Here is an 18,921-nt window from a genome sequence, read left to right on the forward strand (position 1 = left end):
TTTATCTTCTTGTTCTGAGCTGTGTTCCAAAAAACTGTGGTAGAAAAATAGGTATTTGCCAATAACTGAAGTGTTAATGTGTGATATGAACATATACTCTAGGTATGGCTAATATTTTGAAGTCTAGAAAATTATATCTGTGTTAACATTGCCATTCCATACTTAGCCATGTGTATATCAAAGATACTTTCCAGTTAGGAACTCTTTGCAAATCAAGAGTGTTAAGTTTTAATTCTCACAATAAAAAATCAAGAATGGTGACATTAACCAGCCTGTCATTTGGAGACACAGATGCAGTTGATGACAAAAGGCCAATCCTTTTTCCCCTTTGGAAGCTGCTTGCTTTATTAGTTTATCTGTTTTCTAACAATTTAAACCACTAACTAAAGCAGGGAGACTGCTTTATATATCATATTTAATTATGATATATCAGAGTTATAAATATTTTTATAAATAGGCCAGGTAAGAGGCAGGTTTGGTGGATGAGAAGTAGCAATGACTCTTATGAATATCTGGGAACAAGTTTGGTGATGGAAACTCACTCGCCCATTAATAAAATTAGGGCTGCATGCTAAGATGAGCATGAGGGCCAAGATTCTCCCCCTCACTAATCACTTTCTATAATCAGGCATTTCCCTACTCTGCCCATCCTACATTGTTCCCCACTCCTCCCCCACCCCACAGCCCAAGAAATTCTACTACTGGCTGCTAAGAACTAAGAACCAGGGCTAACTGTATACTGAATTAAAATTTTCATCATGACCAAAAATTTCATTAACTCACGAATGCAAAAATCTCAGTATCCAGGTTTACATGTAGAACTTTCAAAGTTATTAAGTCAAAATTGTTAAATTTATGACTCTAAACATCTTCAACCTCCAAAAGCTCATATTTTAGGAAAACAGCTATACCAAAGAGGAAATGATTTCATTAGAGGCATGAGAAAGTGTATAGTTTGCAACCAAACCCCAGTGAAAAGACTCAGCTGAGTTTAATTGAAAATTTGAGGATTTTGTCTTTCTTAATTTGGATGATGTGTTCAAGCCCACTGTATTGTTTTATTTCATAAAGCCTAATAGACAACATTATATAAGAGCAGAACTAACTATTCTAAACTAAAATTTGCTGTTTTGCATTGAAGAGAAAGGAAATTATGCATACCATTTGCCTTAGGAAGCTTCAGGCCCCTGCAATTCAATTGGAATAGATTTGGAAATCTTACAGACTGTAATTTCTAAATTGACTTTTTCTGACATCCCAAAGAGTCAGAGAGGATATCATTAAATCTCAAAATGAAAAATATCAAGTCTAAAAAGTAAATTGAAGAATATAGTGCTTCTATATTTTAAGAGAAGCCAGGGTTGTTATTTATTTCAGTCAAACACTGAAATGCCAAGAATCACTATTATAAAGAACTAATCCCTAGACCTATACTATTCAGTTCAGTCCTCATTTGACTTAAAATTCTTAACATTTCATACACTCAAAAACCATGTTTGAACACAGTGCCAAGTAACAGGAATACTGTATCTTATATAATATATTATAAGATAATAAAATGTATCTTATTATATGTTATAAACTTACCTTCCAAAATCAAAATACTGATATACAGAATAGTACTGCAGAATAGTAAAGGATGATTTGAACAAAGAAACATATTTCCAGAGCATAATGCAATGGAAAAAGAGCAGTGTGCTGCGTGAAGACCCATAGCCTTCCTGCCTCCATGCACTCAAGTTTTACCCAGTTCACCTCTGTTAAATGATGACAGGGCCTTCTAAGCACTATAATTACATAATATTAAACTTTTCTAAGATATACAGAACCAGCAATAATATACAATGATGAATATATACACTGATGAAAGTTAATTTATGTGTTTTGCTGAGTTTGAAGTTTATCTTCATCCTCTTTGCAATAGCTCATTTGTGAAAGTTAATAAATAGTAGTTTAACTTAAACTTCTGTCATTCTACCAGTAAAGCCCTTGCTGAAGTCACCAGTGGTCTCTTTGTTAATACATCCAATGAACGTGTTTAATTTCACCTCTTCTGAGCCCTCAGCCATGTCTGACACTGTTGATCAATCCCTCTCTCTTTAAGCACCTCTCCTTTTGGCTTTTATACTACTACTGTCATTTTGGTTTTCTCCTAACTGGCCATTTCTTCTTAGTCTCCTTTGCAGGCTTATCCTCCTCAACCCAACCACTAAGTGGTAGGGTCTTTCAAGGTACAGTCCTAGGTTGCTTCTCTTTTCACTCTATACTCTCTACTTCAGCAGTCACACCCACACTCAGAAAGATTCCAGAATGTTTATTTACAGACCCAGACTCCTTGCCACCTCCTCTTTGAGATTCTGGACTCATTTATCCAACTGCCTACTTAGACATCTCACAAATGCCCTTCAACTTGCCCAAAACCATAATCTTTCTTCCCTTAAATCTTGTCTTTTATCCAGGATTTCACTCTCAATGAATGGCACCACTATCTCTTCAGTTATATGAGCCAGGAACTCAGAAGTCATCCTTGAGACTTCTCTTATCCCTAACCCCAGTCATCCAGTCCATCACCATAATCTGTATATTTTTACCTCCAAGTTGTCCTTCATTCATTGCATTCTTCTCCATTTCTACTACTAGCAGTTTTAGACCAAGCTACCATTTGTTCTCATCAAGACTATTGCTATAGGTACTCTTGACACTCCTATTCATTCCCCACATGGCAACCAGAGTGATCTTTTCCAAATATAAACTGATCATATCATTCAACTTCTCCTTGAACTCCAGCTCAAAACACTAAGCTTTCCATCAGGCTTAACATAAAGGTCAACATCCTTCATATGACTTACAAGGCCCTGCATTACTTGATCCCTTCCTTTCTTTCTAGCCTACTTTAGAATATACTCCCTCCCCACATCTACAGAGCAGCCAAATAACTGTCTTTCAGTTGCTCCATCACATCATACTTTTTTTTTAGACAGAGTCTTATCCTGTCTACCAGGCTGGAGAGCAGTGGCATGATCTTGACTTACTGCAACCTCCGACTACTTGGTTCAAGCGATTCTCCTGCCTCAGCCTTCTGAAAAACTGGGATTACAGGCATGCATGACCATGCCCAGCTAATTTTTGTATTTTTAGTAGAGGTGGGATTTCACCATGTTGGCCAGAATGGTATCAATCTTCCTGACCTTGTGATCCACCTGCCTCAGCCACCCAAAGTGCTGAGATTACAGGCATGAGCCACTGTACCTGGCTACATCATACTCTTACTGTAGAGTTTTTGCCCCGTCATTCTCTTTGCCAAAATCATTTTCACCACACCTTCACTCTCTACCTCTCTGATCCATTTCATTTACTTGATTTCAACTCATTCTTCACAACTCAGCTCAAATTATCCCTTCTTTAGCCATTCTTGGCACACACCCATCCTTATTCTGTATTAAAAATTCTCTTTTGACTTCCAGTTCTTGGTTCTGTATGTAAGGAAGTCACCACTCCATCCTAACAACTAAGAAGTTGACCAGACTGAAAAATCAACAATTCTTCTTGGACCCATAAGATAAAGGAGGATACAGGGTAAACGGCTACCCTAAAACTGGAAAGACAGAAGGGCAAATACCAGTAGGAATGGTTTCCTAAAACAGACTCACATGCAGAAACAGCATCAAGAACCAATGCTAGGGTAAGAAAACCCAAACTTAATTGACAAATATCTGGAGGCTCAGTGTAGACAACACTGAGAGTTAAAACCTCGAGGGGGGCCAAGTCATGGAGGAGGGTCCCCACATAGTGTAAGGTTTACTTTCCAGAGCTCAGCCAGGTTCCCACAGTTAAATATCCAGGTAAATATGAGAGAAAAATCTCCTTGTGCTTCTGTTGGTGAAAGAGAAAAATACCATTTTTAAATATGCCAGAGCACTCTGCTGTTCTTAAGGACCTGCCCTCAGAAGAAACTAGTTCACTAACCTGCTGAGATATTACCAGAGCCTGCCTGACCTGGGCGAAGGGAAATGACCAACTTCACCCCATGTTAGCCATTCTGTCCTACCTAAGGAGAAATGAAAAAACTGAGAAACATTTCTAACGTTCACAGTCCAGAGGCACAGGCTCCCTAAAAGACTGAGACCTGATCATAGGACTCCCCACACCATACCCATACATTACTAAAGGCCTATTTATAGAAGTTACTTTTACCCAGTACATCACATCTAGCTATAAAGAAAAAATTACAAGACATACTAAAAGGCAAAACATACAATGTGAGGAAGCAGAGCAGCCATCAGAGCCAGACATGGCAGGGATGTTGGAACTATCACACTGGCAATTTAAAACAACTATGGCTAATATACTAAGGATATAGTAGACAGCATGCAAGAACAGATGGACAACATAAGCAAAGAGATTGAAATCCTAAGAAAGAACCAAAAATTAATGCTAGCAACTAAAAACACTGTAACAGAAATGAAGAATGCCTTTGATTGGCTTACTAATAGACTGAACATGACTTAGTAAAAAATCTCTGAGCTTGAAGATGTGAAAAGGAAACTTGAAAAGGAAAGTGAACAAAGACTGGAAAAGCAAACAAACAATATCCAAAAACTGCAAGGCAACTGCAGAAGGTGTGTACCCATAATGGAAATACCAGGAGGAAAAAAAAAGAACCCCAAATCTAAAAACATATAGATTAAAGGTAGATGGATGGAGGAAAATATACTAGGGTAATGCTAACCAAAAGAAACAAAAAAAGCACAGGTAGCTCTATAAATTTTAGGCAGAATAGACTTCAAATCAAGGAGAGTTTCAGAAATAAAGAGCATTACATAATCATAGAGGGGTCAGTTCTTCAAGAAGACATAACAATTTTTAATGTGTATGCACCTAAAAACAGTATGTCAAATTACAAGAGGCAAAAACTAATAGAACTGCAAGAAGAGATAAATGAATCCCTTATGATGCTTGAAGGCTTCAGTACTCATCCATCAGAAATGAACAGATCCAGCAGGCAGAAAATCAGTAAAGGCATGGTTGAACTCAACAGCACCATCAAGTGAATGGATATAGTTGATACCTATGGACTAATTTATCCAACAACTGCAGAATGCACATTCTTCCCAAGCTCACATGTAACATTCACCAAGACAGACCATATTCTAGGCCATAAAACACACCTTAATAAATAGAAAAGGATAGAAATAATACAATGCCTGCTCTCAGATTACAACATGATAAAGTAGAAATGAGTAACAGAAAGATAAGTGGAAAATCCCAAAATACATGGAGACTGAATAATATGCTTCTAGATAACACATGGGTCAAGTTAGAGGACTGTCACTACCCAACATCAAGACTTACAATAAGGTGAGTCATCAACACAGTGTGGTGTTGACAAAAGAATAGACAAATAGATTAATGGAACACATTAGAGAGCTCAGGAATAGACCTATATAAATGTAATCAACTTATCTTAGACAAAGAAGCAAAGGCAATACAATGCAGCAGATAGTCTTTTAAACAAATGTTGCTAGAATAACTGGACATCCACATGCAAAAAACAAAAAAAAATGAACTTAGACACAGACCTTACACCTTTCACAAAAATTAACTTAAAATGGATCATAGACCTAAATATAAAGTGCAAAACTATGAAACTCCTAGAAGATAACATAGGACAAAACATAGATGATCTTGAGTGTAGCAGTGACTTTTTAGATGTAACACCAAAGTAATAATCCAAGCAAGAAATAATGAGATGGACTTCATTAAAATTTAAAACTTCTGCTCTGTAAAAAACAGTGTCAGTTGAATCAGAAGACAAGCCACTGACTGGGGAAAAAAATATTTGCATAAGACACTGTCATGCAAAATATACAAATAACTCTTAAAACTCAACACTAAAAAAAGAAAAACTCAATTTTAAAATGAGCCAAAGCACTTAATAGTTATCTCATCAAAAAAATAACAAACATATGAAAAGGTGCTCTACATTATGTATCATCAATGCATATTAAAACAATGAGATACCAAAGCACAAATCTATTAGAATGATGAAAATTTAAAATACTGACAATAACATGGAGCAACAGGAATTCTCATTCACTGTTCTTGGGAATGCATGGTACAGCCCCTTTGGAAGACAGTCTGGCAGTTTCTCACAAAATTAAACATCCTCTTACCATACAGTCTAGCAATTATGTCCCTGGGTATTTACCCAAGTGAATTAGAACCTTATATCCAGTTTTTTAAAACCTGCACACAGATATTTAAAGCAGCTTTGTTCATAATTGCCGAAAGCAACCAAGACGTTTTTCAGTGAGTAAATAGATTAAAAAAAAAAACAAAACCTATGGTACATCTAGAAAAAAAAATGGAATATCCAAGGACTGCAAGGCAACTACAGAAGGTGTGTGGTACATCTTGATAATGGAATATTATTCAGAACTAGAAATAAATGAGCTCTCAAGCCACAATGCGTATTGCTAAGTGATGGAAGCCAATCTGGAAAGCCTTATGATTCCAACTATGGAACTGGCAAAACTATGGAGACATCGAAAGATCAGTGGTTGTCAGCTTTGGGATCAGGGATGGGGTGAATAGGCAGAACAGAGGGGAGTGAAAATACTCTGTATGACTATAATGATAGATACATGTTTACTGCTAAGCATCTTGAATGACTATATATAAATTTACAAATATAGCAAATGTTTTTTAAATTCATAAAACCATTATCTTCAGTGCTTCTTTCAGAATGATTTTGAGAGGAAAAGATAGGAGTGATGCAGGGGAAGACAAAGAAGAAGCATCCGTTCCTGTTTATTTCCTGTGGTCACTTAGTTAAAGCCTAAGCAACATCTCAAAATTATAATGGCTTGATAATAATAAGAGCTTGCATTTTTGCAGCACCTTTCTTCCAAAGTGCTCCTATGGTTTGCAGATAGACCTGAGCTTCACTTTGGGGTGACTCTTCTACAAACGATGCTAAAAACAGATCTTACCTTGCTACTAACCCAACCTAATGAGTTTTCTCTGAAAAGGTGCCAAGTCCCCTTCCAAAGTACTTACCCTGTATCTTTTTATGATCATCTCATTTTCTTAATGCAACTGCACGATGTCAAAGGCAATGAAAGCAACTGTCTTTGCATGAACTCTCAAAAAGAGCCATTTAGGGTCTCTGCACTTCTTTTATCTAGGTAGGCAAAAGGGTTGTGATCCATCCCAGTGGGTGTGGTGGGAGTGGTTGTTTTTACCTAACCTTTATTGAGCACTTACTTTGTGCTAGTCCCTGAACTAAGCGCTGTCTATGCATCACCTAGTTTAATCAAAACTAGAAAATTGTCTCTGGGTGACCAACATGGGCCTGTTGTGATTACCAGCTAGTTGTCAAGGAAACTTAGCCACTGCAGGCGGGGCTGAGCCAGGGAATAGAAAAGTGGATCTCCCTGCCTCCCCAACAAGCAGATGAAGGTTCAGTCCCCTGGGCCACCCCCCTCCCTGATCCCCAACACACTTAACGCTTACCCTCCTGGCTCAGTGAGGGCAGCATGGGCAGCACCTGCCTGCCCAGGTCCTGCAGGGCAGGAGCTATCGTGTCCAACATCTCCAATTTCCAGTTGACTCCGTACTGAATCCTCGATGGGTCTCTTCTTTCTTTTATGGAGTGTGTACAAAATGATTTTCCCACCCTCCAGCCCCTTCTCCAAGGAGCTTTGGATGTCGTTAAAAAATAAGAATGGCGAAAATCTTGAATTTGTTGACTGTTTCTCTTCTTTCTTAAATAAAAAACATTCTTTCTCCCTGTCCCTCTCCACTGCTCTGGCTCTTGGGCGGCCCTCTCAGCAGGAGCCGCCGGAACTGCTGTCCCGCACTGAATGTACAGACCCGAGCCCTGTGGACCAGCGAGAGACCCGGTGAGGGGCGAGCTGCAGCGTCGAGAAGGGGAGTAGGACCAGGAAGAATAGGCCCGGCAGAGAGAAGAGCGGAGCGGGGCGAGGCGCGTCGCTGGGACGCGAGAAAGGTTCGCTCAGTTGCTAAGGCGTCAAGACTGGGATTCGACCTCACCCCTTTAGATGGGCAGCTTCCAGGTTGCCCAGGTGATTCGGGCGCTAAAGGCAACGAGGTTGGTGGTAACTAAAAAAAAATAGTTTTTTACTTCTGTGACCCCGGGCAGCGAAGAAACATAGAGTGGTAGTTTTTGTACCTCGGACAAATCGAGGAATGCCTTTTGCCCAGAGAGATGGATATTTGAGTCCCCAAATCTTTTGAGAGTTTTGAGTTTGAGCTGGAGTTTGTTTCTTGGTTTGCTTTTCCCTGGACTCTCTTCCTAGGAAATGGAGGGCAGGAGAAGTGTGGAGGAGGGAATTGACTTTTTTTAACTACTGTCATTTCCCTCTCGTTTCTACCTGTCACCAGTCTCGTCCTGAAGAATTTAGTGCAAGTTCTTTTCTCTGCTGATAATTATCACAAGCTGAACATCCCTATGCAAACCCCATCCAGGTCAAGAAATAGAATGCTAGCACATTCCACAGATCAGCATCTCATTTCCCCTCCAGTCATTAGCCAACACATACTGCAGGTTCCTTTTGCCTTTTGAATCTTTGGAATCATATAGCATGTATTCTTTTGTGTCTGGCTCTATTCAAATTCACATCATTTCTTCATTTACACTGTTGCATATTATTCCTTTCTGTGAGTATTGCAGTTTATGCATTCCAGTGTTCAAGGGCATTTGAGCTGCTTCCCTTTGAGGCTACTGGGAATAATGCTGCTGCAAACATCCTCACAGAACACTTTTGACAGATGTATATACTCATTTCTGATGTGTATATAACTAAGAGTAGATTCATGGGTCATGAGAAATGCATCTGATCAATTCTAATAGATAATTTAGCTATATTTAGTGGCAATTTTGGCATTATTCCATATTAAGATAATGAATTTATAAAAATAGTGTTTTATAGTACATTAGATTTTGAATTATAGCGATGATACTTTTAATCTCTAGAAAAGCTGTCTTCAGTTCCAGAAGATGGTTGTGGATGCTAATTATTAGTGAATTTTAGATGGCAAAAGGAAGCTCTAAAAAGGATAAGGACAAAGACTTTTCTTCCAAGGTCTTATTTTCCTTCTGTCAAATGTCTCTTGACAAAAGAGGCGGCTGTATAGATACATGTAACCCTGTGTTCACTACAAACTTCTAATGAGCTATAAATATATATATTGAAAATACATACTTTTCAGTTTCTAACAAAGCTCAGGCAAACCATGCACTTCCACTGCTACAGATTTATTCCTTGTATATATTGGCATGATACATACAAAGATATATGTATATGCAACATTGTTTGTAATGCTAATTCTTAGAATTGGCCTAAAATGACCATCATAGGGAATTGGTTAAATTGTGAATACATACATTGAAATACATTTTCAACAGTTTATGTGCTGATGTTGAAAAAGTTTCAAATTACAGTAAGTGAAAACCAGTATCAGAATAGTATGTATATATAATGTAATCCTATTTCCTTCAAATATAAGTATATAAGTATGCCTACATATTCATATATATTTTTGTAAACATGGGATATTTGAGGAAAGATACACACACAAAAATTAACAGTGGTATTTTGAGATCCTGCAAAATTGTGTATGGAGGAGGAGGTGGCATTCCAATAAATTTACATTCACTTTTGCCCTTTATTTACTGTTTACCAAGAGCATAAATTACTTTATAACATTTAAGGTAATTCACCAAAGAGGAAGAGAATGTAGTCATTTATGTAAACACTGAAGGAAACAAACCCAGGGCCAAAATTTTCCCAAATATTTCAATGTACATTTACTTTTTTGCAAGCTACAACTTGCCTTGCAAAACCCACATCAAATGGGCAATCCTCTTTACCCAAGCCTCAAAGCACACATGATATTATGCGGCTTATATTAAAGGCAACTTGGAAGACTATTGAAAAAGAAAACACACACACAAAATAACAAAATTAAAAAGCAAAAAAAATAACTGTTAAAAAAATACTCATTACACAACACCAGAATAGAAATTTGCAATAAATTATTTAACCCACATCTATTGAGTATCTAATTTGTGCCAAGCACTTTGCTAGTTGCTAAAAGGAATACAGACACTTACCAGAAAATCCCTACAGATGAGAAGTTCACAATTCATTTTTCATCATTTTAACAAATATTTACTGCAGGAGGTTCTGAAATCAGGATTGGGTTTCAAAGTCAAAGTGTAAATTGAAAATTAGAGACCAGTACAGCTCACACCTGTAATCCCAACACTTTGGGAGGCTCAGGTGGGTGGATCACAAGGTCAGGAGTTTGAGACCATCCTGGCCAACGTGGTGAAACCCCGTCTCTACTAAAAATGCAAAAATTAGCCAAGTGTGGTGGCAGGTGCCTGTAATCCCAGCTACTCAGGAGGCCGAGGCAGGAAAGTCACTTGGACCTGGGAGGTGGAGGTTAGATGAACCAAGATTGTGGCATTACACTTCAGCCTGGTGACAGAGTGAGACTCTGTCTAAAAAAAAAAAAAAAAAAGAAAATCGGATGTAGGAAAACTACTCTAGAAATCCCTTCTTGGGAAGGGACCATGTCAGATATCCACATATGCCATTTCTCAGTTTATAGACCCAGTGCAAACAGTTTCTTCCCTGACAGTGGAGCAGGTAACTTTTTTCAGGAGAGATGTAATGAAACAGTTGGCTAGAGTTTAGGAAAGCAGTCTTATTTTAAAAATTCAACCAAATAGTAGAATTGTATGTACTCAACACTGTGCCATGCTTACACTTTGAAATGCACTCATGAACTGAGACAGATTGAAAATATAGCACATGTATATCTTCAGTCCCTTGCTCACTCAAGGATTTACCCAGAAACAGACTTGCAGTAGCTTCATAGAGTGTCAACTTAGCTAAGATAGAACTACATTTTCCAGAACCCCCTTTTGTATATGATTCTAGGTTAGGGTTAATCAAAAGAGAATGTGTATGAGATTTGGAAGGTGGAAGTAAAGCAGCAGCCATTTGATCTGAAGCCCTGAAGGTCATCGTAGGGCCAGGCATTAATCTGCCAGCTCACCGTGTTGGCATGGGCCAGCAGCCTGGCCTGCAGCTCTGTAGCTCTGCATTTCCTGCCAGATCTCCTCATTTGCTTCTCTGAATCTTAGACCAGGTACATGCACAGCAGCGTTGCCAAACGCATCATCTCATCCTGTAAGACACTCACATCACTGAGGTTCGATGCAAGGAAAGATGTAGGTTGCAGTTTGTCCTCACAGGATCTAGTTTGCCTGTATGTAACTGCCCAACAGGTTCTTCTTGCCCACTGTCCAAATGAAGCCAATTTGTCAAGATGGGGGAATTGTAATAAAGAAAGAGTTTAATACAGGTTGGGCTGGCTAGATGGAAGACTAGAGTTTTATTATTACTCAAATCAGCCTCCTTGAAAATTCAGAGGCTAGGGTTTTTTAGTTTGGTGGGAAAGGAGCTAGGGGTGGGGAATGCTGATTGGTTGGGTCGGGGATGAAGTCATAGGAAGTTGAAACTGTCCTCTTGTGATGAGTCAGTTTCTGGTGGAGGCCATAAGACCAGATGAGCCAATTTTTTGGTCTGGAATGTGTCACTAATCCATCAGAATGCAGGGTCAGAAAAATCGGCTCAAACACCAATCTTTTTTACAATAGTAATATTATCTATAGGAGCAATTGGGGGGTTAGCAGTCTTGTGGCCTCTGGCTGCATGATTCCTAGGCCATGGTTTCCGAGCTTGTGGCTAATTTGTTGGTTTTACAAAGGCCATCTGGTCTCCAGGCAAGGAGGGAATTTGTTTCAGGGAGGGGCTGTTATCATCTTGGTTTCAAAGTTAAGCTATAAATTCCTTCCGAAGTTAGTTCAGCCTATGCCTGGGACGAACAAGGGCAGCTTGGAGGTTAGAAGCAAGATGGAGTTCGTTAGGACAGATTTCTTTTACTGCCATAATTTTCCCGTGTCAGATTTTTCTCACTGTCATAATTTTTGTGAAGGTGATTTCACTTGTGGGCTCCAGATTGTTCTCACCAGTTCTAATCTTTCCTTATTCTTCCCCAGGTCATGACCATCTTTTCTTCCTATTGGCATTGCCAGCTTTAGGCCCTACACCAGACACAGTGGCCAACACCAGACAGAGATGACTTAACCAACTCTTAGAACTATGTAAGGGCCCAGTGCTCATAGAAAATTTTATATTTTATATCACTTTTACAAGTTCTGCTTCTCTGATTGAACCTGAATGATACAAAACTGGTAGTTAAAACTGAAGTATTTCAATTTAAAGTATTCTCTTTAAGTTTTACTAAGACTTGAATCCATATAAATTATGTCTTTGTACAACTGCAACTGTATTATAAAGATTTGTTACCTTTAGTCTATTTTGTGTTGTTATAAAGAACTACCTGAGAAACTGAGTAATTTATAAAGAAAACAGATGTATTTGGTTCACAATTCAGGGTGGCTAGAAAGTTCAAGATTGGGTATCTGCATCTGGTGAGGGCCTCAGGCTGCTTCCGCTCACGGCAAAAGGCCAAGGCAAAGGGGAGCCAGCTATGCAGAGATCACTTGGTGACCCAGGAAACAAAAGACAGGTAGGAGAGGTGCCAGGCTCTTTTTAACGGCCAGCTCTGAGGAATTAATTGTGTGAGCACCTACTACCTGCCTAGGGAGGTCATAGTTCTATTCATGGGTTTCACCCCCATGACCAAAACACCTCCTATTAAACCCCATCTCCAACTTTGGGGATCAAATTTCAACATGAGGTTTGGAGGGGACAAATACCCAACCAGAGCATATGTTAAATGTCATGTTTGAGGTATGAAGACAGAGTGTCATATGAGGGAGGAATATTACATCTCTATTAGGCCATTCTTGCATTGCTATAAAGAAATACCTGAGACTGGATAATTTATTTTAAAAAGAGGTTTAATTGGCTCATGGTTCTGCAGGCTATATAAGCATGGTGCTGGCATCTGCCCAACCTCTGGGAAAGCCTCAGTGAGCTTTTACTCATAGTGGAAGACAAGCAAGAGTAGGCTCATCACCTGGCGAAAGCAGGAGCAAGAGAGAGATTGGGTGGGGGAAGGTACCACACACTTAAACAACCAGATCTCACAAAAACTCATTCACTATCATGAGGATAGCAGCAATCTATGAGGGATCTGCCCCCATGATACAAACATTCCCTGCCAGGCTCCACCTGCAACATGGAGATTACAATTCAACATTAGATTTGGTGGGGACAAATATTCAAACCATATCAACTTTTAACTGGTGTGATTGGCCTGAATGCTAAACAAAGAAGCTTGAACTTTATGTGAAAGGTATAGATAGTTCCTTAAGGCCTTGAATAAGAGGATGACCTAATCACTACTACATTCTTCAGTATTATATTGAAAAGAAGTTTGAATTTCATTATGTAAGTAATCCGTTTATCAGATAACAACTGATAATCAGAGAAATTTCTCAGAGAGATGAGGGAAAGCTACCAAATGACCAAAAGGATAACCACAGGAAGGCTGGCTACAAAATAATTAATGTGCTTGAAAGACAGCTATTTAGAAGCTTTTGACAGATGAAACTGCAAAGATGCATTCAGTTTCTTACAACACAAATGAAGAAAAGTAAATTAGCTAAGGTGATAAATGAAATTATCTTGACATTAAGCTGTGGAAAATGATCTCCCAAAGAAAAAATATGGAAAACTCATCAAGTCAGACTATTTGAAAATAGACCATTTCAAGTAGGAGTTAACACACTGTCACTATTCTACCTGGACTCTTTGCAGAATAAAAGTCATACAGTAGGCTTTTTCATGTTTAATAGATGTTGTCAATGAATAATAAATATGATAATGATACCCATGTATATAACATTATCTATTTATGAATAGAAGAGAAAGTTAATATTTGAGCTGTACTCATCTGACCTACCCCTCTTATAAACATTTTGTACCTTTTTTCCATTTCACATAAGCAAAAGTGAGGAATTTGGCATTTGGAGATTTGATCTCAAGTCTAGTATTAACATAAATAGGTTTGTGTTTATAACCGAATAAAATATTAATATTTCTGAGCCTTGTTTGTTGTTAAAGTAGGAATAATGACTATAAATGTTAATAGTATATCTCAATAAACTTAAAGAAATAATGGTAAAAGTAAAAATTTTTCGCTTCCAAAAATTCTAAGCCTGCAGGTATTTGCCCCATTTCACCATAAGTTTATACAACTTTACATAGGCAAAACTGAATGTATAGTCTATAAACAAAAGAATGCCTCTTGACTATTTTTTAAAATGGAGAATACTGATAAATATATTTGTAAAAATTATAAAATAAGTTATTTTAGGCAATATATGATAAGTTGGTCAGCCAGTTCACTTCATACAATATACAAAAATTAAAGTAGATCATAGACCTAAATCTAAAAGTAAAAGATATAAAACTTCTAGAATAAAACATGAAATAAAAATATTGTGATCTTGAGGTTAAGCAAATATTTAAGACACAAAGTATGAATCATAAAAGTTAAAAATTTGGTAAGTTAGACTTTATCAAAATTCAAAATTTTTGCCCTTTAATGGCACCGTTAAGAAATGAAAAGGAAAGTCACAGAATAGTAGAAAATATTCACACTACAAATAGCTGACAACTGGTATACAAAATATATTTTTAAAATCTCCCAAAGCTCAATAATAAGATAATTCAGTTTCTTTAATGGACAAAATATTTGAACATACATTTTACGAAAGCAGATATACAAATGGCCAGTAAGCAGATGGAAAGGTTTTCAACATGGTTAGTCATTAGGAAAACACGTATTAAAACTACAGTGAGACACCACTTCATTAGGATGGCCACAATTTAAAAGACTAATAATACCAAATGTTAGCGAAGATGTGGAACAATTGGAGTTTACACTCTAAAGGCGTGAATGTAACTCTAAAGCTACTCTAAAGGTAGTTAAATGTAGTTCAAAAAACTGGCAGTTTCTTATAAAGTTAAACATACACTTATCATATGACCAGCCATTCCAGTTCTATGCATTCAACCTGTAGATCAAAAAAAAAAAGGGTTCACACAAAGTGTTAAACGCAAATCTTCATAGTGGCCTTATTCACAATAACCAAAAATGTAAAACAGCCCATGTGTTCATCAAATGGAAAATGGATAAACAGGTAGTAGTACCTCAGTACAAAGTAACACTACTTAATAATAAAAAGGAATGAACTACTGACATAGGTAATAGCATTGATGAATCTCAAAATCATCATGCTGATAGAAACAAGACACCAAAAATACATACTGTGTGGTTTCATTTATATAAATTCTAGAAAATGCAAACTAATTTATAGTGAGTCCAGCAAATCAGTGAGCTGGGGGCCAGGATCAGAAGTAGAAGTGAACTGCAAAGGGATACTGGGAAATATTTGAGGGGTAACAGGTATATTCTGTATCTTGAGTGTGGCAGTGATTTCACAGGAGTCTACAGCTATCAAAATTCATCCAAATATGCACTCTAAATGGGTACAGTTTATTGTATATATCTTGATGAGGATTTTTCTTTAAAAGAAGCAGCCTAGAATTCTAGGAGAGCAAACTTAAATAAAATTTAGTTAGTAAGTTGACTAAAAAGTAAAGAACTTACTTGAGGATTTTGACAGTAGACAGAAAACAACATATATCCAGATGAATGAACTTAATGAAATTATCCAAATTGAACCTCAAAAAGGAAAAAGGTAAAAAGAACCTCACACAGTAAGAAATGTAAAATATATGAAGTTCTAGGAAGAGAAGAAAGACAAAATAAGAAAGAAGTAATCATTTGAGAAAAATGGCTGATAACTTTCTGAATTAATGAAAGGTATTAATAAAATCTTCAAGATGCTTAGCAAGCTCCAAATAGGATAAATACAATGGAAATGACATGTAGGTACATAAAAGTCAAACTTATTAAACCAAATATTAAAAAGACAATCTTAAAAGCAACTAGAGAATAAAGACAATCACAAGAAATCCACTGACATCATAATTAAGGCTTCCAAGTACAAGACTATATGTAATGATAACTTTCACGTGCTGAAAGAAAAAACTGCCAAACTTGTATTCTATACTCAGAAAAAATATTTTTCAAAGTCAAGAAAAAAGTTTCAAAAATTTCTCAGGTAGGCCAGGCACAGTGGCTCACACCTGTAATCCCAGCACTTTGGGAGGCCAAGGCAGGTGGATCACCTGAGGTCAGGAGCTCGAGACACCAGCCTGACCAACATGGAGAAACCCTATCTCTACAAAAAATACAAAATTAGCCAAGCATGGTGGCACATGCCTGTAATCCCTGCTACTCAGGAGGCTGAGGCAGGAGAATCACCTGAACCTGGGAGGTGGAGGTTGAGGTGAGCCAAGATCATGCCATTGCACTCCAGCCCAGGCAACAAGAATGAAACTCCTTCTCAAAAAATAACAGGCAAATAAAATCTAAGAAAAAAGCAGAAGATGTTCTTTGGCTCTAAGGAAAATGATACCAGATAGAATATGAAAGTGGAAAAAAGAATGAACAACTCTAGGGAGGGTAAATTAATAGATGAAAAAATTAACTATTGAAAGCAATAATAACTATATCATTCAATGTTTTAACATGTAGGAATAAAATATATAACTAGAAAATCAGAATAAGCCATCAGGCAACAAAGGAATCACTGAGAGATGGGAAACACATGAGGTGAATCCTACAATTGCCTCAGCTTACTGCCTAGAGAAAATTTTCAGACTGCAATGCAGGGATGGGAGAAAACTACAAAACCACAGAGAAAGTTCCAGAGGGTCCCCTAAGGTATACAGTTGAGTACTGATTTGTACAAGCAGGTGAGGAAGCTACCCATGGCCAGAGAAAAGAACCATCGAAAAGAATCAGAGCCAACAGTGTCCACAGATCACAGACATCCAGGAAAAATACCTTTTCCCAACAGCCAGAGTAGAAAACCTCATAATTCATGGGATGTTGGGTAGGAGTACAAAGAATGATCTTGGCTCATTAGTGGGGAAAATTAACCTTAGACTAAATACTGCTTCAGTTCTTCCCAATAAAGCTAGAAGGAAGACCTAAAACTCCCTTTTAGCCAACCTGTTTTAAAGTAACTTAACTGCATCCCAAAAGCAAGTTTAATAATATTTACAGGAATACAAAAGTATCAAGAACCCAACAAGGTAAAGTTCATAATGTCTGACATCCAACAAAAAATTACCAGACATGCAAGGAAGCAGGAAAGTATGATCCATAATGAGGAAAAAAAAAATCATTCAATTTAAAAGTGACTCAGAAATGACACAAATAATAGAATTAGTAGACAAGAACATTAAAACAATTATCATATTAGTAGTTAATATGTTCAAAAAGCAAAAATAAAAGATTAAAAATGTTAAGTAGCAACATTGGAGATATTAAAAACAAAGAACTTCTAGAGATTAAAACTACAATGCATGAGATGAAAACAATACACTGGATGGCTTAGTGTCAGAAGAAAGATTGGTGAACTTGAAGAAATAGTAAAAAAAAAATCCATAATCAACTACAGAGAGAAAAATTACTGAAAAAAAAAAAAAGAACAGAATATCAGTTAGCTGTGGGACAACTATAAGGAGAATGCCTATAACTGAAGTCCCTGAATGAGGAGAGAAACTTGCAGACAGAAAAAGAATTTAAATAAATAATTACCAAAATTTATCACAAGATAGATGGTGATAAAGTATGTATACTATAAACCCTGTAGTTAACAACTAAAGTGATACTACAAAGACTTACATCAAATAAGCCAACAAAGAAGATAAAATGAAGTCATAAAAAAATACTCAGTTCAAAACAAGGTAGAAAAAGAGGACAAAGAGAACAAAAAGCAGATAAAACAAATAACAAATAGCAAGATGGTAGATTTAAACCCAATCATATAAATGTTAATGATATATAAACTACCTAAATATAATATAAATTATCTAATGAATGGTCTAAATACCCTAACTAAAAGTCAGAGGTTGTTGAATTGGTTAAAATGCCTAACACAACTGTATGCTGCCTACAAGAAATACATCTTAAACATAAATCAATAGATTAAAACTTAAAGGGTGATAACAAATACCATTCTGACATTAACAAAACTGGAGAGGCTGTATTATTATCAGACAAATTGGACTCTAGAGTAAAGAATGTTACCAGAGAGTGCCATTTCATAATAAAAAAAGGTCTCAATTCATCAAGAAGACATAAAAATTATAAACATACATGCTCCTAATAACAGAGCCTTAAAATACATGAAGCAAAATCTGATAAGGATAAGTTTGAGGATTAACAATTTTTAACTTTCTCCTTTTTTGGAGACAGAGTCTCACTCTGTCTTCCAGGCTGGAATGCCATAGCACAATCTCAGCTCACTGCAATCTCTGCCTCCCAGGTTACAGTGATTCTCCTGCCTCAGCTTCCTGAGTAGCTGGGACTACAGGCACGCACCACCACACCCAGCTAATTTTCATATTTTTAGTAGAGATGGGGTTTCGCCATTTCTAGTAAAGAATATTAGTAGTATTAAGAATACAGATGTGAGCCCCTGAACCTGATAGTTTTTAACTTTCTTAATGCAAAGACATATCTATAGCTTATTTTATATAAATTTTAAATTTATTACTTAAGATATAATAATAACTTTTACCTTGACCAAGGAAATTAGCCACAGAAAATGACTAAGTATACCAGGTACAGTGGCTCACGCTTGTAATCCCAGCACTTTGGGAGGCCAAGAAAGATGGATCACTGGAAGTCAGGAGTTCAAGACCATCCTGGCCAAGATGGCAAAACCCTGTCTCTACTAAAAATACAAATATTAGCTAGTCATGGTGG

General features: G+C 37.1%; 2 protein-coding genes across 16 annotated transcripts in view; one reads left to right on the forward strand and one right to left on the reverse strand.

Annotated features, from left to right (window-relative positions):
* CCDC81 (coiled-coil domain containing 81) overlaps nucleotides 1-7,984 on the reverse strand; it is a 47,967-nt gene extending 39,983 nt beyond the window's left edge. The window contains exon 1 of the mRNA XM_002754720.6: nucleotides 7,516-7,984. Coding sequence (XP_002754766.1) covers nucleotides 7,516-7,594 — 79 coding nt within the window. The 5' untranslated portion in view covers nucleotides 7,595-7,984. The remainder of the gene's footprint in view (nucleotides 1-7,515) is intronic.
* The window catches only part of LOC128929027 (uncharacterized), a 106,601-nt gene that overhangs the window by 47,584 nt on the left and 40,096 nt on the right, over nucleotides 1-18,921 (forward strand). For 3 of the 15 annotated variants that reach the window (XR_013523180.1, XR_013523187.1, XM_078340006.1), the window contains 2 exons: nucleotides 7,834-8,011; nucleotides 12,098-15,824. Coding sequence is in view for 6 of the 15 variants with exons in the window: in XM_078340006.1 (XP_078196132.1) it covers nucleotides 7,834-8,011; nucleotides 12,098-12,139 (220 nt within the window). In the remaining 9 variants the exon portion in view is untranslated. Of the gene's footprint in view, nucleotides 1-7,833; nucleotides 9,694-12,097; nucleotides 15,825-18,921 lie in introns of those variants that run through there. The other 12 variants (XR_013523181.1, XR_013523184.1, XR_013523183.1 and 9 more) reach the window with 7 other exon arrangements.

Source organism: Callithrix jacchus, chromosome 10 (assembly GCF_049354715.1).
Source record: "Callithrix jacchus isolate 240 chromosome 10, calJac240_pri, whole genome shotgun sequence".
Taxonomy (NCBI): domain Eukaryota; kingdom Metazoa; phylum Chordata; class Mammalia; order Primates; family Cebidae; genus Callithrix; species Callithrix jacchus.